We start from the raw sequence: 26,471 nt of genomic DNA, 5'->3' as shown, positions 1-26,471 counted from the left end.
CAATACCTTGACAGCTTCCTTTCCTGTGTGTGTTCCTCTTATTTCCTCCTCGTGTCTGTTGCTCCAGCTAAGATTTCAAGCCCTATTAAACAGAAGAGACCAAAGCAGACACCCACGGCCTTGTCTCGTTTTGATCTTGGTGGGAGTCCTTCATGCTCTTGTCCCCTCACCAGGATTGTGACTCCTGATTTGCCACACTTGGCCTTTATTCTCCTTGCATATGTTTTCTTCACCCATAACCGATCAAGGATTTTTATCATAAACAGATCTTAGGTTTTGTGAAAGAACTTTAATAAGATGATCACATAGTTTCTGCCCGTGGATATACTTATGCGGCAAATTGCATTTTATTGATTTACATATGCAAAATGTGCTTTTAGTCTCTGAGCCATGTTTGCAGCCCAAGACTGGTAATGTTTGGAAGAAATGAGTCGTCTTGGTTTCTTGTGTTATTTGTGTTTTTGCCCTGGGATCTGCTCATTTCTTGTTTTTTTAATTTGTATTTTTCACTTCCTCTCTTACAGTGTTTTAGAAGAAGTTGAGTGTGTGAGAATGGCCTTCGTGTGTGGCTTATTTCATGCTTCCTGAGTAAAGTTTGGCTCTTTTAGTTGGTGGGCTTGTCAGTGGTTTGTCTACTTGGCACAAGCTAGAGTCATGTGGGGGAAACGAATCACAACTGAGAAAATGCCTCCGCTGGATTGGCTATAGGCAAGTCTGTGGGGCATTTTCTTGATTGATGATTGATGCGGTAAAGGCCAGCCCATTGGGAGCAATGCTACCCCTGGGCAGGCGGTTCTGAGTTGTATAAGAAAGCAGGCTGAGCAAGCCATGAGGAGCAAGGCAGTAGGAACACTCCTCCATGGCCTCAGCATCCATTCCAGCCTCCAAGTTCCTGCCTTGAATTCCTGCTCTGACTTCCCTCAGGGGTGGATCATTACTTGGGATACATAAGGCGAATACACCCCGTTCTCCCAAGGTAGCTTTTGGTTATTATAGTGATCACCACAGCAACAGAAACTTAAGCAGGACAGTTGGAAACAGTTCCTCAATATCATCTATTAAATTATTTTCAAGGTTAATATTACTATTTAAACCATCACTAATGTTCAGGAGGCCAGAAGTCACTTCTCATGTTTGGACTCAACGTTGTGTTTGCATTTTGTCCAAGCAGTGTAACTGGGTCTGAATTTTGTGGCATATGAACTCTTTTGGCTCAACAGCCTTATAGGGTTGAGATGGCAACAGAATAGGAAGGAACTGGCATTAAAAGAAATAATTAGACCTAGAAATTTATCCTGTGCATATGTCTTAGTTAGGGTTTTGCTGCTGTGAACAGACACCATGACCAAGGCAACTCTCATAAGAGCAACATTTCATTGGGGCTGGCTTACAGGTTCAGAGGTTCAGTCCATTATCATCAAGGCAGGAACATGGCAGCATTCAGGCAGGAAGCTAGGGCTTGGGTATTAAAGCCCACGCCCACAATGACACATCTACTCCAATAAGACCATACCTCCTAATAATGCCACTTCTTGGCCCAAGCACATACAAACCATCACAGCAAACTAACAAACATATCTGAGATAATTTTCCCAAAATGCATCTGTAGTCTGATGTACATTGGAGCATTACACACAGTAACCAAGTTAAGTGTCTGCCAACAGATTACTGGCAAAGAAAATGAGAATTGTAATGTGCTTATCTTGAAAATGGGAATTTCAACAGCAGAATAGAATTGAAGATTATGGATAGAACTGAAGATTTAAAGAGCACCATGCAAAGTAAAGTAATCTAAGGACAGAGAGAGGCAAGCACGAGTTCCACATACTTTTGGATTGTAAAGCAATTCCCCTCCAGGCAGCGTGCTTGACAGTGGCCACTGCCAGATGTGGTGTGCATCGAAGAGACACACGTGGGCTGGGAGTATAAAATCCATTAAACTGGAGAAGTAACATTTTCTTCTACTGAAATAAATTGTATATCACATTCAATCCAGCAAATACAATACACAATTCAAAGTTTCTGAGAATGTATTTCAAATGAGGTACCATAAAGATATAGAGATGGGTATCACTTCATTTAGTTTGATGAAATTATTTGACAAAAGTTTCCATGAATTATATTTCTTTTTCATTGGATATTTTTTATTTACATTTCAAATGTCCCCTTTCCGGGTTTCCCATACATAAACCCCCAGTCCTATTCCTCCTCCCCCTTCTTCTATGAGGGTGCTTCCCCATCCATCCACCCACTCCTTCCTACCTTCCCTCCCTGACATTCCCTTACACTGGATGGTCCAGCCTTGGCAGGAGCAAGGGCTTCTCCTCCCATTGGTGCCCAACAAGGTCATCCTCTGCTACATATGCAGCTGGAGCCAGGAGTCTGTCCATGTGTATGCTTTGGATGGTGGTTTAGTCCCTGGGAGCTCTGGTTGGTTGATATCGTTGTTCTTAGGGGGTTGCAAGCCCATTCAGCTCCTTCAAACTTTTCTCTAAGTCCTCTAATGGGGACCGTGTTCTCAGTTCAATGGTTGGCTGTGAGCATCTGCCTCTGTATTTGTCATGCTCTGACAGAGCCTCTCAGGAAATAGCTATATCAGGTTCCTGCCAGAATGCACTTCTTGGCATCAGCAATATGGATTTGGTGGCTGTATGTATATGGGCTGGATCCCCAGGTAGGGCAGTCTCTAGATGGCCTTTCCTTCAGTCTCTGCTCCAAATTTTGTCTCTGTGTTTCCTCCCATTAATATTTTATTCCCTCGTCTAAGAAGGACTGAAGCATCCTCACTTTGGTCATCCTTCTTCTTGAACTTCATGTTGTCTGTGGATTATATCTTGGGTAATTTGAGCTTTTGGGCTAATATCTACTTATCAGTGTGGTTTTTTTTGTGGTTGGGTTACCTCACTCAGGATGATATTTACTATTTCCATTCATTTGCCTAAGAATTTCATGAAGTCATTGTTTTTAATAGCTGAGTAATACTCCATTGTGTAAATGTACCACTTTTTTTGTATCCATTCCTCTGTTGAGGGACATCTGGGTTCTTTCCAGTTTCTGGCTTTTAATGCCTCTCCTCTTTCAGTGGATTTGTCTGCAGTGTTCAGGAGAATCTAGGTTGTGGTACAGCTGTATTTGTTTATGAGGTTGGTGGTTGAGTATTTTGTGCAGCCATAGTCACTATCCAGGTGTTAGCCCCCTCTGCACGAGACTACAAAAACAGATACTTGTTAAGTCTTTTTTTATTTTATTTTTTTATTAGATATATTTCTTTATATACATTTCAAATGTTATTCCCTTTCCCGGTTTCCTGTTCATAAGCCCCCCCTCACCCCCTCCCAATCTCCCATACGGGTATTCCCCCTATTCACCTCTTTACCGCTCCCCCCGACATTCCCCTGCACTGGGGGTCTAACCTTGGCAGGACCAAGGGCTTCCCCTTCCCCTGGTGCCCCAACAAGGTTATTCTCTGCTACATATGCAGTTGGAGCCCTGGGTCAGTCCATGTATAGTGTTTGGATAGTGGTTTAGTCCCTGGAAGCTCTGGTTGGTAAGCATTGTTGTTCTTATGGGGGTTGTAAGCCCCTTCAGCTCTTTCAATCCTTCCTCTAATTCCCTCAAAGGGGGTCCTGTTCTCAGTTCAGTGGTTTGCTGCTAGCATTGACCTCTGTATTGGACATGATCTGGATGTGTCTCTCAGGAGAGGTCTAAATCTGGTCCCTTTCAGCATGCACTTTTTAGCTTCATCAATCTTATCTAGTTTTGGTGACTGTATATTTATGGGCCACATGTGGGGCAGACTCTGAATGGCCATTCCTTCAGCCTCTGCTCTAAGCTTTGCTTCCATATCCCCTCCTATGGATATTTTTGTTCCCCCTTTTAAGAAGGACTGGGAGCATCCACATTTTGGTCATCCTTCTTCTTGAGCTTCCTGTGGTCTGTGGATTGTATCTTGGGTAATTCAAGCTTTTGGGCTAATATCCACTTATCAATGAGTGCATACCACGTGCGTTTTTCTGTGATTGGGTTACCTCATTCAGGATGATATTTTCTTGTTAAGTCTTGATTGGTTTAGGGAGCAAAGGGACACAGATAAGCCAGTGTATGTTAATGTGTTAGAATTAATTAAAAGGAAGAGGGAAGAAAAGGTGGACAATGTCACAGTGACTGCAGTGACTGGTCTCAGGTCAAGTTAGATAGGAAGTAGAGGAGAGGATGCAGAGAGGAATGGGAGTAATCAAGGCAGAGGGAAAGTGGGCTGAATATAGAGTTAACTGAAGACTATACCAAGAGGGTAAAGAATGTACCCTCTCTATATACTATGATACAGGAATAAAGTAAAAAGTATAATAAATTACAATTTAAAATAATGTAATAAAGGCATAGTATAAACCAGGTCAGCCTCTAAACTTTGGGAGTAAGAAGAAAAGGCATAGAAAAAGAGTAAAGGAAAAAATGAAAAAGAACACACACACACACACACACATAAACATACACACATACACACATGAGCACATGAGCATATGCATACACAGAGGGTCGGGAGACATGAACAGGAGAGGACAGTGTTTGCTTGCTACAACCGACTGTACCATCCTGGTAAGACATGGCTGTAGGGGAGGGCGGAGAGCTGAGTGGAGACATGAGATATCTGGGCCCCTGGCAGCTAAGAGGGTAACAAGAGCTGTGCTGAGGAAGGAGAGCTGGGCGGAGACACGAGGAAAGGGAATCAGAAGCCTGAATAGTTTTCCTCTCCTTGGTGAACCTGCTGCTTCACTGTGTTTTCTGTCTGGTCCTGGACTGGGCTTTTTCCCAGTCCTGTTCTCTTGTGGGATCCCAGTTCTTTTTTTTTTTTTTTATTAACTTGAGTATTTCTTATATACATTTCGAGTGTTATTCCCTTTCCCGGTTTCCGGGCAAACATCCCCCTCCCCCCTCCCCTTCCTTATGGGTGTTCCCCTCCCAACCCTCCCCCCATTGCCGCCCTCCCCCCATAGACTAGTTCACTGGGGGTTCAGTCTTAGCAGGACCCAGGGCTTCCCCTTCCACTGGTGCTCTTACTAGGATATTCATTGCTACCTATGGGGTCAGAGTCCAGGGTCAGTCCATGTATAGTCTTTAGGTAGTGGCTTAGTCCCTGGAAGCTCTGGTTGCTTGGCATTGTTGTACTTTTGGGGTCTCGAGCCCCTTCAAGCTCTTCCAGTTCTTTCTCTGATTCCTTCAATAGGGGACCTATTCTCAGTTCAGTGGTTTGCTGCTGGCATTCGCCTCTATATTTGCTGTATTCTGGCTGTGTCTCTCAGGAGCGATCTACATCCGGCTCCTGTCGGTCTGCACTTCTTTGCTTCATCCATCTTGTCTAATTGGGTGGCTGTATATGTATGGGCCACATGTGGGGCAGGCTCTGAATGGGTGTTCCTTCAGTCTCTGTTTTAATCTTTCCTCTCCCTTCCCTGCCAAGGGTATTCTTTTTCCTCATTTAAAGAAGGAGTGAAGCATTCACATTTTGATCATCCGTCTTGAGTTTCGTTTGTTCTAGGGATCTAGGGTAATTCAAGCATTTGGGCTAATAGCCACTTATCAATGAGTGCATACCATGTATGTCTTTCTGTGATTGGGTTAGCTCACTCAGGATGATATTTTTCAGTTCCAACCATTTGCCTACGAATTTCATAAACTCGTTGTTTTTGATAGCTGAGTAATATTCCATTGTGTAGATGTACCACATTTTCTGTATCCATTCCTCTGTTGAAGGGCATCTGGGTTCTTTCCAGCTTCTGGCTATTATAAATAAGGCTGCGATGAACATAGTGGAGCACGTGTCTCTTTTATATGTTGAGGCATCTTTTGGGTATATGCCCAAGAGAGGTATAGCTGGATCATCAGGCAGTTCAATGTCCAATTTTCTGAGGAACCTCCAGACTGATTTCCAGAATGGTTTTACCAGTCTGCAATCCCACCAACAATGGAGGAGTGTTCCTCTTTCTCCACATCCTCGCCAGCATCTGCTGTCACCTGAGTTTTTGATCTTAGCCAATCGCACTGGTGTGAGGTGAAATCTCAGGGTTGTTTTGATTTGCATTTCCCTTATGACTAAAGATGTTGAACATTTCTTTAGGTGTTTCTCAGCCATTCGGCATTCCTCAGCTGTGAATTCTTTGTTTAGCTCTGAACCCCATTTTTTAATAGGGTTATTTGTTTCCCTGCGGTCTAACTTCTTGAGTTCTTTGTATATTTTGGAAATAAGGCCTCTATCTGTTGTAGGATTGGTAAAGATCTTTTCCCAATCTGTTGGTTGCCGTTTTGTCCTAACCACAGTGTCCTTTGCCTTACAGAAGCTTTGCAGTTTTATGAGATCCCATTTGTCGATTCTTGATCTTAGAGCATAAGCCATTGGTGTTTTGTTCAGGAAATTTTTTCCAGTGCCCATGTGTTCCAGATGCTTCCCTAGTTTTTCTTCTATTAGTTTGAGTGTGTCTGGTTTGATGTGGAGGTCCTTGATCCACTTGGACTTAAGCTTTGTACAGGGTGATAAGGATGGATCGATCTGCATTCTTCTACATGTTGCCCTCCAGTTGAACCAGCACCATTTGCTGAAAATACTATCTTTTTTCCATTGGATGGTTTTGGCTCCTTTGTCAAAAATCAAGTGACCATAGGTGTGTGGGTTCATTTCTGGGTCTTCAATTCTATTCCATTGGTCTATCTGTCTGTCTCTGTACCAATACCATGCAGTTTTTATCACTATTGCTCTGTAATACTGCTTGAGTTCAGGGATAGTGATTCCCCCTGAAGTCCTTTTATTGTTGAGGATAGCTTTAGCTATCCTGGGTTTTTTGTTATTCCAGATGAATTTGCAAATTGTTCTGTCTAACTCTTTGAAGAATTGGATTGGTATTTTGATGGGGATTGCATTGAATCTGTAGATTGCTTTTGGTAAAATGGCCATTTTTACCATATTAATCCTGCCAATCCATGAGCATGGGAGATCTTTCCATCTTCTGAGGTCTTCTTCAATTTCTTTCCTCAGTGTCTTGAAGTTCTTATTGTACAGATCTTTTACTTGCTTGGTTAAAGTCACACCGAGGTACTTTATATTATTTGGGTCTATTATGAAGGGTGTCGTTTCCCTAATTTCTTTCTCGGCTTGTTTCTCTTTTGTATAGAGGAAGGCAACTGATTTATTTGAGTTAATTTTATACCCAGCCACTTTGCTGAAGTTGTTTATCAGCTTTAGTAGTTCTCTGGTGGAACTTTTGGGATCACTTAAATATACTATCATGTCATCTGCAAATAGTGATATTTTGACCTCTTCTTTTCCGATCTGTATCCCTTTGATCTCCTTTTGTTGTCTGATTGCTCTGGCTAGAACTTCAAGAACTATATTGAATAAGTAGGGAGAGAGTGGGCAGCCTTGTCTAGTCCCTGATTTTAGTGGGATTGCTTCAAGTTTCTCTCCATTTAGTTTAATGTTAGCAACTGGTTTGCTGTATATGGCTTTTACTATGTTTAGGTATGGGCCTTGAATTCCTATTCTTTCCAGGACTTTTATCATGAAGGGGTGTTGAATTTTGTCAAATGCTTTCTCAGCATCTAATGAAATGATCATGTGGTTCTGTTCTTTCAGTTTGTTTATATAATGGATCACGTTGATGGTTTTCCGTATATTAAACCATCCCTGCATGCCTGGGATGAAGCCTACTTGATCATGGTGGATGATTGTTTTGATGTGCTCTTGAATTCGGTTTGCCAGAATTTTATTGAGTATTTTTGCGTCGATATTCATAAGGGAAATTGGTCTGAAGTTCTCTTTCTTTGTTGTGTCTTTGTGTGGTTTAGGTATAAGAGTAATTGTGGCTTCATAGAAGGAATTCGGTAGGGCTCCATCTGTTTCAATTTTGTGGAATAGTTTGGATAATATTGGTATGAGGTCTTCTATGAAGGTTTGATAGAATTCTGCACTAAACCCGTCTGGACCTGGGCTCTTTTTGGTTGGGAGACCTTTAATGACTGCTTCTATTTCCTTAGGAGTTATGGGTTGTTTAACTGGTTTATCTGTTCCTGATTTAACTTCGATACCTGGTATCTGTCTAGGAAATTGTCCATTTCCTGAAGATTTTCAAATTTTGTTGAATATAGGTTTTTATAGTAAGATCTGATGATTTTTTGAATTTCCTCCGAATCTGTAGTTATGTCTCCCTTTTCATTTCTGATTTTGTTAATTTGGACACACTCTCTGTGTCCTCTCGTTAGTCTGGCTAAGGGTTTATCTATCTTGTTGATTTTCTCAAAGAACCAACTTTTGGTTCTGTTGATTCTTTCTATGGTCCTTTTTGTTTCTACTTGGTTGATTTCAGCTCTGAGTTTGATTATTTCCTGCCTTCTACTCCTCCTGGGTGTATTTGCTTCTTTTTGTTCTAGAGCTTTTAGGTGTGCTGTCAAGCTGCTGACATATGCTCTTTCCTGTTTCTTTCTGCAGGCACTCAGCGCTATGAGTTTTCCTCTTAGCACAGCTTTCATTGTGTCCCATAAGTTTGAGTATGTTGTATCTTCATTTTCATTAAATTCTAAAAAGTTTTTAATTTCTTTCTTTATTTCTTCCTTGACCAGGTTATCATTGAGTAGAGCATTGTTCAATTTCCACGTATATGTGGGCATTCTTCCCTTATTGTTATTGAAGACCAGTTTTAGGCCGTGGTGGTCCGATAGCACGCATGGGATTATTTCTATCTTTCTGTACCTGTTGAGGCCCGTTTTTTGACCAGTTATATGGTCAATTTTGGAGAAAGTACCATGAGGAGCTGAGAAGAAGGTATATCCTTTTGCTTTAGGATAGAATGTTCTATAAATATCCGTTAAGTCCATTTGGCTCATGACTTCTCTTAGTCTGTCTACATCACTGTTTAATTTCTGTTTCCATGATCTGTCCATTGATGAGAGTGGGGTGTTGAAATCTCCCACTATTATTGTGTGAGGTGCAATGTGTGTTTTGAGCTTTAGTAAGGTTTCTTTTACATATGTAGGTGCCCTTGTATTTGGGGCATAGATATTTAGGATTGAGAGTTCATCTTGGTGGATTTTTCCTTTGATGAATATGAAGTGTCCTTCCTTATCTTTTTTGATGACTTTTAGTTGGAAATTGATTTTATTTGATATTAGAATGGCTACTCCAGCTTGCTTCTTCTGACCATTTGCTTGGAAAGTTGTTTTCCAGCCTTTCACTCTGAGGTAGTGTCTGTCTTTGTCTCTGAGGTGTGTTTCCTGTAGGCAGCAGAATGCAGGGTCCTCGTTGCGTATCCAGTTTGTTAATCTATGTCTTTTTATTGGGGAGTTGAGGCCATTGATATTGAGAGATATTAAGGAATAGTGATTATTGCTTCCCGTTATATTCATATTTGATGTGAGGTTATGTTTGTGTGCTTTCATTCTCTTTGTTTTGTTGCCAAGACGATTAGTTTCTTGCTTCTTCTAGGGTATAGCTTGCCTCCTTATGTTGGGCTTTACCATTTATTATCCTTTGTAGTGCTGGATTTGTAGAAAGATATTGTGTAAATTTGGTTTTGTCATGGAATATCTTGGTTTCTCCATCAATGTTAATTGAGAGTTTTGCTGGATACAGTAATCTGGGCTGGCATTTTTGTTCTCTTAGGGTCTGTATAACATCAGTCCAGGATCTTCTGGCCTTCATAGTTTCTGGCGAGAAGTCTGGTGTGATTCTGATAGGTCTCCCTTTATATGTTACTTGACCTTTTTCCCTTACTGCTTTTAATATTCTTTCTTTATTTTGTGCGTTTGGTGTTTTGACAATTATGTGACGGGAGGTGTTTCTTTTCTGGTCCAATCTATTTGGAGTTCTGTAGGCTTCCTGTATGTCTATGGGTATCTCTTTTTTTAGGTTAGGGAAGTTTTCTTCTATGATTTTGTTGAAGATATTTACTGGTCCTTTGAGCTGGGAGTCTTCACTCTCTTCTATACCTATTATCCTTAGGTTTGATCTTCTCATTGAGTCCTGGATTTCCTGTATGTTTTGGACCAGTAGCTTTTTCCGCTTTACATTATCTTTGACAGTTGAGTCAATGATTTCTATGGAATCTTCTGCTCCTGAGATTCTCTCTTCCATCTCTTGTATTCTGTTGGTGAAGCTTGTATCTACAGCTCCTTGTCTCTTCTTTTGGTTTTCTATATCCAGGGTTGTTTCCATGTGTTCTTTCTTGATTGCTTCTATTTCCATTTTTAATTCCTTCAACTGTTTGATTGTGTTTTCCTGGAATTCTTTCAGGGATTTTTGCGATTCCTCTCTGTAGGCTTTTACTTGTTTATTAATGTTTTCCTGTGCTTCCCTAAGTGTGTTCAGGTCTTTCCTGAAGTCCTCCAGCATCATGATCAAATATGATTTTGAAACTAGATCTTGCTTTTCTGGTGTGTTTGGATATTCCATGTTTGTTTTGGTGGGAGAATTGGGCTCCGATGGTGCCATGTAGTCTTGGTTTCTGTTGCTTGGGTTCCTGCGCTTGCCTCTCGCCATCAGATTATCTCTAGTGTTACTTTGTTCTGCTATTTCTGACAGTGGCTAGACTGTCCTATAAGCCTGTGTGTCAGGAGTGCTGTAGACCTGTTTTCCTCTCTTTCAGTCAGTTATGGGGACAGAGTGTTCTGCTTTCGGGCGTGTAGTTTTTCCTCTCTACAGGTCTTCAGCTGTTCCTGTGGGCCTGTGTCTTGAGTTCACCAGGCAGCTTTCTTGCAGCAGAAAATTTGGTCTTACCTGTGGTCCCGAGGCTCAGGTTTGCTCGTGGGGTGCTGTCCAGGGGCTCTCTGCAGCGGCAGCAACCAGGAAGACCTGTGCCGCCCCTTCCGGGAGCTTCAGTGCACCAGGGTTCCAGATGGTCTTTGGCTTTTTCCTCTGGCGTCCGAGATGTGTGTGCAGGGAGCAGTCTCTTCTGGTTTCCCAGGCCTGTCTGCCTCTCTGAAGGTTTAGCTCTCCCTCCCACGGGATTTGGGTGCAGAGAACTGTTTATCCGGTCTGTTTCCTTCAGGGTCCGGTGGTGTCTGTGGCAGGGGTCCTGCCGCTCCTGGGCCCTCCCCCACGGGAGCCCAGAGGCCTTATACAGTTTCCTCTTGGGCCAGGGATGTGGGCAGGGGTGAGCAGTGTTGGTGGTCTCTTCCGCTCTGCAGCCTCAGGAGTGCCCACCTGACCAGGCGGTTGGGTCTCTCTCTCACCGGGTCTGGGAGCAGAGAGCTGCTGCGGGCCGGGATCCGCGGGTGTGGGACTTCAGGTAAACACAGAACGTGCCCGGTTCTAGAGAAATTCTGCTTCCGTGTGTCCCAAGCTCACCAGGCAGCTTTCTTGCAGCAGAAAATTTGGTCTTACCTGTGGTCCCGAGGCTCAAGTTCGCTCGTGGGGTGCTGCCCAGGGGCTCTCTGCAGCGGCAGCAACCAGGAAGACCTGTGCCGCCCCTTCCGGGAGCTTCAGTGCACCAGGGTTCCAGATGGTCTTTGGCTTTTTCCTCTGGCGTCCGAGATGTGTGTGCAGGGAGCAGTCTCTTCTGGTTTCCCAGGCCTGTCTGCCTCTCTGAAGGTTTAGCTCTCCCTCCCACGGGATTTGGGTGCAGAGAACTGTTTATCCGGTCTCGGGATCCCAGTTCTTGTTCTTGTATGTGGGGTTTTCTTGATTGCCCTATGGACTGTGGATAGTTGAGGCAGACTCCACTCAGCCACCAATGCTGCATGCCCACAGGCCTGCCTGGCTATCTGGTACCCAAAGCACTGTGTAGAGCTCTGTGGTGCTGATGGTGTCCCTGACAGCAGGAATCCTACTGTGGTATTCCTAGTCGAATATCCATTTAAGTTTCCTGGTAGGAATCTGGACTCATTGATCACACTTATAGTGGTAAGAGCAGTCCAGTGGGAGGGCAAGTTTAGGGCCCAGGGGATAGAAGGGTTTGTTGGGGCCAAGATGGAAAAGTAACTTGTGGAGTGATAGGAAACTCCCTTTCACTGTGTTTTCCAAAATCATCATCAGACAATTGTTCCTGTGTAGATTCTTGTCTTCTATCTTACCTGGAAGTCTTCAAGATTTTTTCTTTTAATCATTAAAGCATTTTGCTAAATACAAGTGTATTAGTCAGAGTTCTTTAAAGGAATACAACTGAGTGAATATATATGCACATGAACGTGCATGCACAATCACATTCACACACACAGAGGGCATGTGTTCACACACACACACACACACACACACACACACACACACACGATTTAATAGATTGGTCTACAAGCTGTAGTCTGCATAGTTCAGTAATAGCAGTCTTGTATTGGAGAGGCTGAGAATCCGATATCTGCTCAGTCCATGAGACTGGATGGCTTAGCAGCCTGAGTCTGGCACTTGAGGATTCCTGGAGAGCTGCTGGCCTTTAGTCTATGTTGGAAGCCTGAAGAAATTGGTTCTAATATTGATGAAGAGTTGCTGCAACAAGTTAGATGAATTTGCCAGCAAGAGTGAGGGAAAGCAGGCAAAAAGAGAAGTTTCTGTCTTCCATGTCCTACAGTCTGGGCTGCATCAGAAAGTTCCACCTACATTTAGAGTGGGTGGGTGGACTTTCTGCTTTAAATGGTTTGATCAAGAAAGACCAGGCTGGCCTAGAACTCTCTGGATCCTTCTGCCTCTGCCTCCCAAGTATTGGGAATAAAAGCATGTACCACCACTTCTGGCTCAGGTAGTCTTAACTTTTACTGATTGTATGTATTTAGTAGTACAGCATGATATTTGAATATGTTCATATGCAATAGGATTATTATAATTATCAAGTATGCCTTTATCTTCCAGAGTAACCCTTTAAAAATGTAAATCTTTACAGGCACATTAAAAAAATCAAAGCAGATTCCTTCCACAGGCCATAGCTTTACCTGTTAAGCCACATATTGTTAATCTGTCCTATACTGTTCGATGGTTCAAAGTTTCCATTGTTGTCTTTTGAGACAAGGTTCACTCTGTAGATGAGGCTGGGCTAGAACTCACAGTCTGGCCTTAAACTCACAATCCTCCTGCTTCAGCTTTGTATGTGCTAGCATTATGGACATATGCTTCCATACCTTGCTGTGTGTCTTGAGACTGACCCTAAGCCTATAATTGTGTGCCGTCTGAATCCTGTGACAGCTTCAGAGTTAATGCACCATTTTACTCTGGTACCACCATTCTCTGAGATGCAAGTCATGCAGGAATCCTGTAGTCATTTTGGGGAACAGGAGATATACTCCACATTAACTTTTTTCCATCTGTGCAGGACTTGCAAGTGTCCAGAGCAGTCATGTTCAAATCATGAGGGGGAGATGCGGTGGAAGACATCTTCAATGGTGGCTCTTGTAGGGCCCCACCCCGAGTGCCCTCAAGTGCCATATCTAACAGGCAGCAGCATGGAGCCACAAGGAAATGTGCCCCAGCCCTCCCAATGCCCAGGAGCTAGCTGTGAATTCATGGAAAATGCTAGGGGCTGCGTGAGTTGTATAATCATATTTTCTTTGGGTTTTAACTTCTTGATATTACTCAGTGCTTAATTTGGGTGAACTCCTGAGTTACTTCGTTGACTTATGCTTTGGTAGAAGGTCACAGTAATGCACATAAGGAAAAGAGAATTAAAAACAGTAAAAACATGAATCCTAAAGTATTTTAAGAAAGATGTGCAAGTGTTTTTGCTTGAAAAAGTAACCTTCTACTAACTTCTTCCTGAAGTCTGAAGATACGGAGAAAGTGAGGCATAAACTGATAAGCTCAGTGCGTTCTTTACTCTGTGCTTTGCATCAAGAAACCAGGAGGACTAAAGAGCTACAAAAAGAGCTTGCCAAGTAAGTCTTTATTTAACCATTATTTGGCTTAATTAGAATTGAATGAAATCCTAAACACAAACTCACACCGAAAGTGCGTATTGTCATATGGACTTTAGACACTCAAAGTGCATCCTGAACAATTTTGGTTGTCAAAATATTACAGTTACTCTTCAATCATTTTTAAAACAGTAAGAATAATGCCAATTGCTCTCTTCTTCATCTACCTTGAATTTTTATTTCCATACATTTTATCATCCATGTTTACTCCCATTTAAACATGTGTATGTACAGAGTCAAAGCTAGCTAGAGGGAGAGCAGGCAACACTGGTATTTCTGGGTCTGGGTCACTTCATTCAGAATTATTATTTCCAATTTCATTCCTTTTCTTAAACATTCATTTTTTATATCAAATTCCATTGTGAATAGGTAGCACATTTTTCTTATCCAAGTGACCACTTGATGGGTATGTAGGCCCTTTCTATGCTCTAGCTGTTGTGTTTAGAGCAGAAATGCACATGGGTGAGCATGTGTGTCTGTTCTAGGATATAGGGTCTTTGGGGACTATGTGTAGCTGGAGCATATTCTAGTTCCAATGTTTTGGATCTGATGTCCATCTTGATTTCCTTAGTGCTGTACAAGTTTGTACAAGTTTGCACTCTCACCAGCAGTGAAGGAGTGGTTTCTTCCTCACATCCATGCCAGAATTTATTACCTTTTTGCCTTTTAAAAAATGTTAGCTATTCTGACCTACGTAAGATGAAATCTCGCAGTAGTTTTGATGTGTATTTCCCTGATAGCTAAGGATACTTAACATGTAAGAGATAGTTCTCAGCCATTTGCATTTCTTTGAAATCTCTCTGTTAGTTCTGTCTTGGTTGCTGTTCTATTGCTGTGAGGAGGCATCACGTACAAGGGAAGCATTTCATTGGGGCTTCCTTATTGTCTCAGTCCATTATTATTATGCTGCTGGAGCATCAGCTAAGAGCTTCATATTGATCTGAAGGCAGAGGGGAGGAGGAAGGGAGAGAGAGAGGGAGGGAAAGACAGACGAACAGCCTGGGTCTGGCATGGGCTTTGCAGACCCCCACATGGCCGTTGTTATATTTATTTGCTGAATGCTTGGTTTATTTGATGAGTGTAATCAATGGTCTCCTCCCACTTAACCTCTTGTGCATGGTCTTTATTTCATGCATTAGTCACTATTGTGTAAGTAAAGACATGGATTTTTAAAAAATGGCCATGATTCTTCACTTATTCTTTGTGGGTTTCCTTCCTCTCAAACCTTTTTTTTTTTTGTCTTACTTTCCCTCTCTATAGCAATTTCAAAGACTTTTTCTATTTGTTTTCAACTATGAATGTTCTTGAGGCCTGTGTTTTGTGCTGGCACTGTGATCAGAATGTGGCTTATAAACCTGGCTTCTAGCACCGAGCTGCGTCTTCTAATCTCCCTGATGTGTTTTCATGTATATTGTCTTCTTTTGCTAGAATGTATTCTGTAGTTACCAAGGCATAGTTTTATAGATATTTTGAAAACATTATATAGACCTATTCCTAGCTTCTTTGCCTCGGCTACTAACTTCTGGATTATAGCTAATATTTAATATTAAGTTAAAGTATATGTTAACATGCTGAAATTGATACTAATCATTATAGAATTTCATATATAGTTATAATATCAACCATTTGTCTGCCATGCATATCAATTGTTCTGGCTAGTCTTCATACATGAACCTTACACAAGCTAAGAGGATTGAAGCTCAATTGAAAAAAAATGCTATTATAAGATCCAGTTGTAGCAGATAAGCCTGCAGGGCATTTTCTTAATTAGTGATTGATGAGAGAGGACCCAGGTCATTGTGGGTGGTGCCATCCCTGAGCTGGTAATCCTGTGTTCTATAGAAAGCAGACTGAGCAAGCCGGGAGGAGCAAGCCAGTAAGAGAACCTGCTCATGGCCTCTTCATCAGCTTCTGCCTCCAGGTTCCTGCCCTGTTTGAGTTCCTGTCTTGTCTTCCCTGATGGACAGTGATTCAGGATACACATGCAAAATTAATCCTTTCCTCCCCGAGTTGCTTTTGTTCATAGTGTTTCATTACATCAGTAGCAATCCTAAGACATCAGTTATCTATGACTATAATATAAGCCTAGTGGTTTCACATAAAGTTACTGTGAGACAGGATTATGATGTACAGATGTTTCCTACATATGATAGGGTATACTAATCTTAAAAAGCTCCACCACCACCACCACCACCACCACCACCACCAACAACAACAACAGAAACCCTTTGCTTTTTTGCAGAATGAAGAAGATCTTTAACATGGCCCCCCGGGAAGGACATGGGCATGAAGGCCGAGGACATAGTTTTCATGAGGTTTCAAAAGTCAGCCGAGCCAAAATGGGTGTTCCAGTTGCCATGCTAAGACTCGAGGTGATCAAGTGGGATCAAAATCACTTAACCTTGGGAGAAATAAATTTCTGCAAACTTCCAACAGCCCATGGAGATTGAACATGACATCAAGGAAATATGGGATTGATTTCCTCATCTTAAAAGTGACTTACGGATAGATGTAAACAGCACACACCATGACAGTGCTCAGATTTGCCAGTAGGAAATCACTGGCTTATAGCCAACACGCCATGAGTGAAACCACACAAATTACAGAATCTAGTCGCTGTTGGTACATGCATAATCACACTATCCTCACCTTCTCCCTTTTTCATATTCCCCAATTTGAGGGGAAAATCTGGACACATTGGCCTCACTGTAAGAATTTACAGTAGTGGGGTTGGGGATTTAGCTCAGTGGGAGACCGCTTGCCTAGGAAGCGCAAGGCCCTGGGTTCGGTCCCCAGCTCTGAAAAAAAGAACCAAAAAAAAAAAAAAAAAAGAATTTACAGTAGCAGGGTGCTGTGCATAACCTTCCATGTAGCCGTAGGGTACTTTGTGGATTCTCATCAGCCCTTCTGATGGTGTTCAGTCAGCACCCTCCCGTTGTGTCCCAGGATCACCAACTTCCGTGGTTGGTTAAGTAGCTCTCTTACTGAGACTTTTACAAACCAATCTTTCCCCCTTTCCTCTTAGATCACTCAGTTTAATGGCTTCAGAGATTTATTTCCTTTCTGAGTCTGTGGTTTGGGGAAACTTTGGAGACAGCTTATCTGTTATGCCTCTCAGCTGAGGTGGGGCAGCTTGATGCCTGGGGTACGGGGTGATCTCTAGCTGCTGTGGATGCTGCTTGCTGCTCTCCTCGGCTGGGGAGGCAGCTCCGACTCGTGTACTGGAAGACTTGGCCTGCTGGAATGTCACTTGAGGTGGCAGTTGGAACCCTTTCCCCACCCCACACTGGAACCCCTGGTGTAGCTCTGTGGCTTAGTGACCTCACACGGTAGCGTGGTGCCCCGGGGCAGCATTCTGGGACAGTTTTCTAACTTATGTTGGAAGTTGCATGTAATCCCTTTATCAGACTCTGTCACCCTTCTCTGTGGGATGGCCTGCCCAAAGCTAGCACACTCTGTTCTTTGTGTGCAACAGCTTACGTCTCCTTCTCGAAAGTGCCAGTACCTGCTACTGTTCAGTTGTCAGACTTTGTGCTAACTTGAAGCAAACTTGAAACACCAGGTCGTATCAGCAGTATCAGGTCCCAGTGTGCCTGAGATCAGATGCGATTCCTAGAGAACTGCCCTTCAAAACAACTTCTCTGTGTGTGGGCACCTCAAAGCTCAGGTGGCAAAGCTGTCACCCAGACACTACATTCTCCTAACCTGTCACACAAATATTTTTTAAACTGCTTTGTTTATGATTAATCCAAGTGAATGGGCTCTTCTGCTGTTTCTTCATTTCTCCTAAGAGATGGTCTCTGGGTTTCACTGGAATTTGTGACACTATAAGAATCCACTTTTGCAAATCTTTCTGAGATAAAAAACCTCTTGCCTTGGAATGTCCAGGGCACTGTACCCAAGCAATGCCTCTAAAGCTTTTGTAACTTTATGGCTACAAAACTTCATGGGAACTACGGTACCAGTTTACACATTTCTGAAGTCTTAACACGGTCCTAGTCAAGGCTGGTCCGGCACACCACATGTTTTCAGCAATAGCCTGGATTTGACGTCATCTCAAAAGATGTTTTAGAATTCTGTGGTGATGTTACTTGTGTGGTGGTTGCAGATGGGAAGTGAGTGTTTAGAGCCAGTGTATGCTACTGTCAGCATGTGCTGGCTCCGTTAGGCTTCTTCTCCCCTTACTTCTCACGTTCGTTTCACTCCTGGCTGCCCGTAGCCGAGTCCCTGCCCTGCCAGACTTCATGATCACTTCCACTGGCCTCGAAACCCTCATCACCTCTGGTTTTTCTAGGCCTCGGGACTATCATTCTCGTAACTCGTTCTTAAGTTACACTGTTCACTATTAAATTTTTCGATTACCTTTTATACGTTTTTAGATTGTCATATTACATGAATGCTCACACAAGTGTAAACCAGAGCTGAGGTTGTGGCTGGGCGGGAGAGAGCTTCCTAGCATGTGCCATGAGCTGCTTCCAAATCACAGCGATCCACATGCACCGTACACACACCGAGGATAAATTAAAATTGTTTATAATTTTTTTAAATGTATTTTATTTTTAAAACTTATGTGTGAAAAACTAAAACAAAAAATGCTGTCATAAAATTTGGAGGCAAATTGATGGAACTAGAAAAGCATGACCTGAGGTAACCCAGATCCCGAAAGACAGACATACTGTGTACTCACTTATAAGTAGGTATTAGCTATTAAAAATAGTCAGACCCAGAAAGGCTAAATAACAAGAAAGACTGTAGGGGGTGACTCCTGGATATTCCTGGAAGAGAATTCAACTGGTGAACTGAAGGTGGGTAGAGATGTGACCAAAAGGGACCAGGTAGGGGACAGAAGGATGAATGGAAGGGCATTTGAGGGGCAATTAGGTCCCCTAGTAAAGGGAAAACTTCCAGGAATCTATGAGAGTTATACCAGTGAGGATTCCTAGTAATGGAGGATGGAGAACCTGAACCAGCCATCTCCTAGAACCAGGCAAGACTTATAGTGCTGAAACTGGAACACCACCCAGAAAAAAAAATTGACTTACAACCCTGGCCTAGCCCAATCACAAGGTATGAGAGAGACCACAGCAGACACTGTTTGGATGGACAGGAACTGGAAGTTGGATAGTCCAGAGATCTATGGCAGAACTAAACAGAACTGGCCAAACGGGGAGTGTCAATGAAATTATTGCTAATATTCTACTCTAGTCATAGACTGGACACTATCCAATTATATTTTAAAAGGCTTCATCTAGCAACTGATAGGAAAGGATGCAAAGGCCCGCAGTCAAACATTAAGCAGTGAGGAAAGAAAGGAAGGATTATAGGGGACAGATGGGTTAAGATAACACAAGAACATGGCCCACAGAACTAACTACTTAGGGCTCATAAGAGCTTAGAGAAAATGAGGTGGCTGTCACAGAACCAACATGGGCCTGTGCCAGGGCCACTGAATATGAAATGGTTGTTTAGCTTGGGATTTTTATGGGACTCTGAAGAGTGGGAGTGGGATGTCTCTTATTCTTAAGACCCTTTTCCTTTTACTGAGTTGCTTCATCCAGCCTCGGTATGAGGATTTGTGCCTAGACTTATTGCATCTTGTTATTCGGTGTTCAATTGCTATCCCTGGGAAGTTTGGTGCTTTCTGAATGGAAACACAGGACAAGTGGATCTGGGGAATTAGGGTTTGATTCCTGCAACCCACATGGTAAAAGAAAATCACTCTCATAAGTTATCCTTTGATTTAGACAAATGTGCCATGGCAGAAGCACACTACTTCTCACATATGCAAAAGAAATGTCAATAAAAAAATTAAAAGTTAAAAAAGAACTTATGTGTGTGTCTGAGTGTAGGTATGTGCATGTGAGGGATGGTGCCCACTGAGGCCAGAAGGGAGTGTTGTTTCCTCTGGAGTCAGACTTTACAGGAGTTATGAACTGCTTGACCAAGTGCTGGGGACTGAATGGTCCTCTAGGACAGCAGCAAATGCCCCTAACCACTGAGCCATCTCTCTAGTCCCCGTGAATAGAAACACTATAAGAGTTGTTACTGACTTCATATATTCAAGACTACAGAATTCTTTTTTTGAATGCATTTAAATAGTTCTCTGAGTTACTGATGCAAAATGCATATTCAACACAGCACAGGTCATTGGATCCTGATTTGATTTGATTTTACGATTTATTTTTTTATTTGGATCCTGACTTTGAATGACACACCACTTTCGTCTGTCTCAGGGAGAAGCGGCAGCTGCAGACAACTTAGTGTGTGCTCGCGAGACTCCACGTCCTTCCTAACCCAGATGGAGCTTGAAATGAAAAGGATCGAATCTGCTATCGCCGAAGTGAACACCCAGGAATGCTTGGTTAAAAAAGAGCTGGACGTAATTAAGCAGCTGTACCGAGGAGAGTTAGAACACATAGACAGCGTGTCATTGGAGCAGACCGTGTAAATGGAGGGGAGCCACGGCAGGAGGACCCTGGGCCTCACCGCGGAAGCACAGTCGCAGAGAACCCAGCTCATGATCATTGTAAACCGCTAGAGTAACGGAACAGTGTAAATCTGGAAAATATGTTGATAAATGAGCGTCCTCTAAAATGCTAGTCCAGGACAGTGTTTCTTCCTCCATTTTTCATGACATATGGCATTTCCTACTTTAATATTCTTACATAGTTGATTTAATAGATCTGATCTTTAATTTTTTATGAACGTCTCTAGATAGCGATTTGTATTATTATAAGTTAAATAATTATAGCTTAATTTGTAGAGTTCCCATAAATATTAACATCAAAAGTTTAACTGTTGGGAAGAGTATAGCTTAAACCCGAACCTTCAAGCGCTCCTGACACTCACTGTGGGCCCATTCTGGCATGGGCAATCTAACGTTCTTGTGATGTTCATTGTTACCACTAGAGGGAGTAGGCAGAGGGGCTGCCATTTGGAGTCTCTCCCAAAACGCATTGTTGGAATACAGGGAAGGACCAACAGAGGAGCTGAAGTACCAGAACTTCCAGGGTAGTTAGAATAATTCCTCGTTCAGTGTGGGCAAGAGTGTGTGGTCAACAGAAAGGGCAGCCCCACCTCGCTGTCTTGGTGAGGATGTGCAAATAGCCCTAGAACTAGTCACTACACTGGACCTCAAGTTCTTGTTGTTCAGGATGATTCCTGAGTTCCAAACACTTCTGGCCTATGAGTAGATAAACAGATAAAGAGAACTAATACTAATAATTTTCCTTGGAGAGTTTTCAAAACACCTGGAGCTTAGTTTAATAAATACAGATATTGTTGGAAATTTTCCTTTTTAGTTCTATTTAAATAGATGCTTTCTAAAGTGATGCTTTAATAATTTATACGTAATGAAATACACACTATAAACAGATTAGCATACCTTCACCTTAGAAAGTTACCTTCTCAGTACAAGTATATCTTTGTTATTATTGAGTTAGTCCTTGGACATCTTGATACCATGCATATTACTACATTCTGGTTACTCTATCTCTCTTATTTCCCTCTTGCCCCATCAAGCTCCTCTCTCCCCTACTTGCCCCTTTCTGTGTTTGTTTTGCAGTGAGGCCCCGTGGGACTCTCCTTCTGCAAACCCAGTGCAAGCATCTGCAGGTGTTGAAAGTCCACAGCCACAATGGCTGTCCTATCCAGAAGACATTTGGCAGCCTTTTTGGCTGCCTTTTCTTTCTGCCTTCTGTTTTGTGGTGTTCCCCGAGCTTTGAAGGGGAACAGCATGCTTGTCTTGCTTAGGCCTGAGCACCCCAGCATCCCTTTCTCAGCCCTGTAGGGATTAGTGTTCCCAGTGACACACCAAGGGGTCGTCTCTATACACCCTCCACAGGCCAAGGGTTCCTCCTGATATGTTCCACTCTCCTTTCACTCTGGACTGCCCCCCTCAGAAACATATATATCTCTTCAGAATGATTGTAAACTACAGAAGTTCACAGTGAATGTGTTCTGGTAAGTTTTTGTGTTAAAACATTACTCAGTGAGAAACTTCATTTGCAGCAGTTAAGAAAATGTTCATTTGGGGTTGGGGATTTAGCTCAGTGGTAGAGCGCTTGCCTAGCAACCGCAAGGCCCTGGGTTCGGTCCCCAGCTCTGAAAAAAAAGAAAAGAAAAAAAAAAAGAAAATGTTCATTTATCTTAAAACTGAGAATAAGATACCCAGGTTTTGATGCTCACAACCTCACAGCTCTATTCAAAGCAGAAAGGTAGCAAACCTTGAGGCCTCCGTGAGGTGTGGCTCTAAATTACACTGCTCTGACAGAGCCCTGCCTTCAACTCTCTTCCACTAGAAATGTTTGTAAGAGTTTGGGGCTCAGTGGAAAATTCCTGCCAAGAGAAAACCCCAGATGATATCAACTGCAAATTCATGGCAGCTAGAGTGAGGCTAGAGACATTTCCAAGTGGGCTTAACATTTTTCCTCTGAGTTTCAACTTTCTGGTATGATTCTTAATTTTTAAAAAATATTTCTAAAAAATTACTGAAATAGTGACCTGTTTAATCAACTGTGCTTTGCTGGGTATGGTCACAATAATGGGCATTAATTACACAAGAAAACAAACTTTGTAATTTACTAAAATGGGCCATGTACCTTTTTTTTTAAAATCATTTTTGTCTCTTGAACTATTTCTTTTTTTTTTCTTTTTTTTTCTGAGCTGGGGACCGAACCCAGGGCCTTGCGCTTGCTAGGCAAGTGCTCTACCACTGAGCTAAATCCCCAACCCCTATATCTTTTTTTAAAAATTACATATATTTCTTTACTTACATTTCAAATGTTATTCCCTTTCCTGGTTTCCTATCCATACCCCCCCATCCTCTCCCCCTCCCCCATAGGGGTATTCCCCCATCCATGCCCTTTATTGCACCCCCCATATTCCCCTACATTGGGGGTCCAACCTTGTCAGGACCAAGGGCTTCCCCTTCCACTGGTGCCCCAACAATTCTCTGCCACATATGCAGTTGAAGCCCTGAGTCAGTCCATGTATAGTCTTTCAGTAGTGGTTTAGTCCCTGAAAGCTCTGGTTGGTTGGCATTATTGTTCTTATGGGGTTGCAAGCTTCTTCAACTCTTTCAATCCTTCCACTAATTCCCCCTAAGGGGGTCCTGTTCTCAGTCAGTGGTTTGCTGCTAGCATTGACCTCTGTATTGGACACACTCTGGATGTGTCTCTCAGGAGAGATCTATATCTGGTCCCTTTCCGCATGCATTTTTTAGCTTCATCAATCTTATCTAGTTTTGGTGGCTGTATATATATATGGGCCACATGTGGGGCAGATTCTGAATGGCCATTCCTTGAGTCACTGCTCTAAACTTTGCTTCCATATTCCCCTCCCATGGATATTTTTACCCCCTTTTAAGAAAGAGTGGGAGCATCCGCATTTTGGTCATCCTTCTTCTTGAGCTTCCTGTGTTTGTGGATTGCATCTGAGGTAGTTCCAACTTTTGGGCTAATATTCACTTATCAATGAGTGCATACCATGTGTTTTTCTGTGATTGGGTTACCTCACTCAGGATGATATTTTCTAGTTCAATCCATTTGCCTACGAATTTCATGAAGTCATTGTTTTTGATAGCCGAGTAGTACTCCATTGTGTAGATGTACTACATTTTTTTGAAGCCATTGCTCTGTTGAAGGGCATCTGGATTCTTTACAGCTTCTGGCTATTATAAATAAGGCTGCTATGAACATAGTGGAGCATGTGTCTCTGTTGTATGTTGGAACATCTTTCGGGTATATGCTCAAGAGAGGTATAGCTGGGTCCTCAGGTAGTAGAATGCCTAATTTTCTGAGGAACCTCCAGACTGATTTCCAGAGTGGTTGTACCAGTCTGCAATCCCACCAACAATGGAGGAGTGTTCCTCTTTCTCCACATCCTCGCCAGCATCTGTTGTCCCCTGAGTTTTTGATCTTAGCCATTCTGACTGGTGTGAGGTGAAATCTCAGGGTTGTTTTGATTTGCATTTCCCTTATGACTAAGGATGTTCAACATTTCTTTAGGTGCTTTTTGGCCATTCAATAATCCTCAGCTGAGAATGTTTTGTTTCGCTCTATATTCCATTTTTTAAATAGGATTATTTGGCTCTCTGTAGTCTCACTTCTTGAGTTCTTTGTATATTTTGGATATTAGCCTTCTATCAGATGTAGGATTGGTAAAGATCTTTTCCCAATCTGTTGGTTGACATTTTGTCCTAATGACAGTGTCTTTTGCCTTACAGAAGCTGAGATGTACCTTTCTTAAGTTGATTCAATAAGTGTGCTTCAAAGTTTTGAATCTGGACTGCTTCATGCATATAGAGAAAGAACCATCAGTGGCCTCTGCAGGGAATCAAATAGGGTACAAATATAAAATGCCCCAAAGCTCCCACCAGAGAAATCAGAGACTCTGTTGTTATGATGGTTCTATCTTTATTATTTAAGGGTCCATGATTACCAAAGAATGATAGCCTGGACTCAAGTAGTATATAAACACAACTATGAAGACCCCACATGAGCTCACAGGCAGGAATTAAAGCACATTAGGGGGATTGTGGGGAGGGGGTAGGTGATCTCTATCTTAATCTGTTGGGTCATTCCAGAACCATTGCTGTGGAATGGGGGACTGGAAACTGTTGTTGAGGAAGTCTGGAAACTGCTCTTGTCCCATTGTCCTTGTCTCAGGCCAGGTGGAGGGACAGCTTCTGAGGCCTGGACTTGCCTGGACTTGCCCCATTCTTGGAAACAGAGATTTAGGCCTAGTCTCCTGAACTGCCAATTTGAAGCCTGTCATGTAAGAGGCCAAACTTACTCCATCTTGGAAACAGCCTCCATCTTAAAAGAAAAAAAAAAGAAAGAAAAGAAAAGAGGCCCAGAGAACTTGACCCACAGCTGAACCCAACTGCAACCAAGAACCAGGAAGGACCCCAGGGCTTTTCCTTGGCCACAGTTACTCCCTAGCTACTTCCTAGCAACAGTTAGTCAAGTTCAGTCTGATTGTTTCAGATGTACTTTAGACCATTTGTAATTGTATACGGTTCCACCCACCTGTCAGCATACAATAGTCATCCTATTAGATGCTGGCCATGCTGGACACTCCTCCCTCAGCCCTCCCTGGCTTGCCATTTCCTATAAAACCTCGTCCCAATGAGAGTTCCGGGTTGCTGCACCAAACTGTCCATGGGTTGGCTGTGAGTAATCCCATAGAGGCCTGGAGGGCATGGCCAATGAATTTCCCTTCCCAGACACTCATCCCTGCAAAAGGTATTTAATCTGTGGCCCACCCTGAGAAATGGGGTATGGTTTTACTCATCCACTTTCTGCCATGACAATAAACACCTTAAAACCATGGGCTATCTCTTTTCATTGGGATATGCAGTAGGGAGCCATGGAGAAGGCCTTTGCCTACAGAGCTGCTGTCTAATCTCCAGTAAAAGGACTCTCTGCGCTTCCAGCGATGGCCCCACCAAGCCAAAGACTCCCACAAGGGAATAGTTGGAGCTCTTCTTTTTTTCCCCCTCAACCCAGGCTAGATCCAGTCCCACAGGCCCTCACTCTGTTCTTAGCTCTTCTGCAGTATCTAGAGGTGCCTGGGTATCTGGGCATGGGGATCCCTGAGCCAACTATGGCTGTCCCAAGCCTCAGACTGTGCTTCCCCACCCCACTGGGATGGTGTCCTGTGGCTTCCCTATACAGCCTGACACAGTATGAGGTAAGTGCAGTCAAACTCCCCACATCCTGGCTCACCAAGAGGGAGATCCCTGTAGCAAAGTGGACATGGGACCCACAACTTTGCTGAAGTGTGATGGTGCACACTGGTTCAGAATCACACGTGGCTTTATTTCTGTGCCTGGGACTTTTATGTTTGGAAAGCACAGGTGGCACTAAGCAGAGGGTAGAGACCCTAGATCCTTGTGTTTTTATTGCAGGACATTATCCTTGTATTAGGCTGCAGGCTAGCTCCTGGAGTAACTGACAAACTGTCCCCAGAACAGGGCATGTACTACAGGACCTGGACCTACTCACAAGCCTGAGTCAGGATAGACATATAATGCTGGAGGTTAAGTAAGGGTCAGAATATAAACAAAGTGGTGGTTCATGAAACAGGACCTAAAGAAGAGTAGGTGCCATGGGTTGATGTCTGAGCAGCTGTCTTCAGAGAGTTCCTCTCCAGGGGAGCATGCAGAGAAGGTTGCCATGCTCTCCTCTAGCAGACTGATCAGATTTGGGGGTGTTTACATCATGCCTATTCTTACAACTTATCTGTCACCATGGACTGAATTCATGGTAAAATGGGACTTGCTGAAAAGCACACTCCTGTCTTGGGTGTGCCCATGCTGAGGGAGAGATTGCAGGGACAGGAGCGATGTGAGCCCGTCCTGCTAGGCCTGATTGTTTTGTATACACTGTATCCCACTTTTCTTGCTTGCACGCATTAATTTCTGGAGGCTTGTCTTTCTGCATTGTCTCATTCTGAACTCTTCTGTTGCAGGAGCACAAGAGCCCAAACTGCTTCTGGTGGTGTGGAGAGGGAACTGGAGTCCTCTCCATAATTCTTGTGCTCGGTCTCACAGATTCCAAGCTCCTGCCTGGCCATTGGGAATCTGGGGGTCT

At 43.0% G+C, this 26,471-nt stretch overlaps 1 protein-coding gene across 1 annotated transcript in view; it reads left to right on the top strand.

Annotated features, from left to right (window-relative positions):
- Window positions 1-20,469, top strand: part of 4921524L21Rikl2 (RIKEN cDNA 4921524L21 gene like 2) — a 45,714-nt gene extending 25,245 nt beyond the window's left edge. Inside the window, 5 exon segments of the mRNA NM_001433467.1 lie at window positions 13,278-13,488; window positions 13,724-13,836; window positions 16,118-16,247; window positions 20,109-20,157; window positions 20,160-20,469. Of these exon segments, the coding sequence (NP_001420396.1) occupies window positions 13,278-13,488; window positions 13,724-13,836; window positions 16,118-16,247; window positions 20,109-20,157; window positions 20,160-20,323 (667 nt within the window). The 3' untranslated portion in view covers window positions 20,324-20,469.
- The last annotated feature ends 6,002 nt before the right edge of the window (window positions 20,470-26,471 follow it).

This window comes from Rattus norvegicus, chromosome 17 (assembly GCF_021556685.1).
Source record: "Rattus norvegicus strain SHRSP/BbbUtx chromosome 17, alternate assembly SHRSP_T2T, whole genome shotgun sequence".
Classification (NCBI taxonomy): Eukaryota; Metazoa; Chordata; class Mammalia; order Rodentia; family Muridae; genus Rattus; species Rattus norvegicus.
This window is presented reverse-complemented; position numbering and strand designations above follow the sequence as displayed.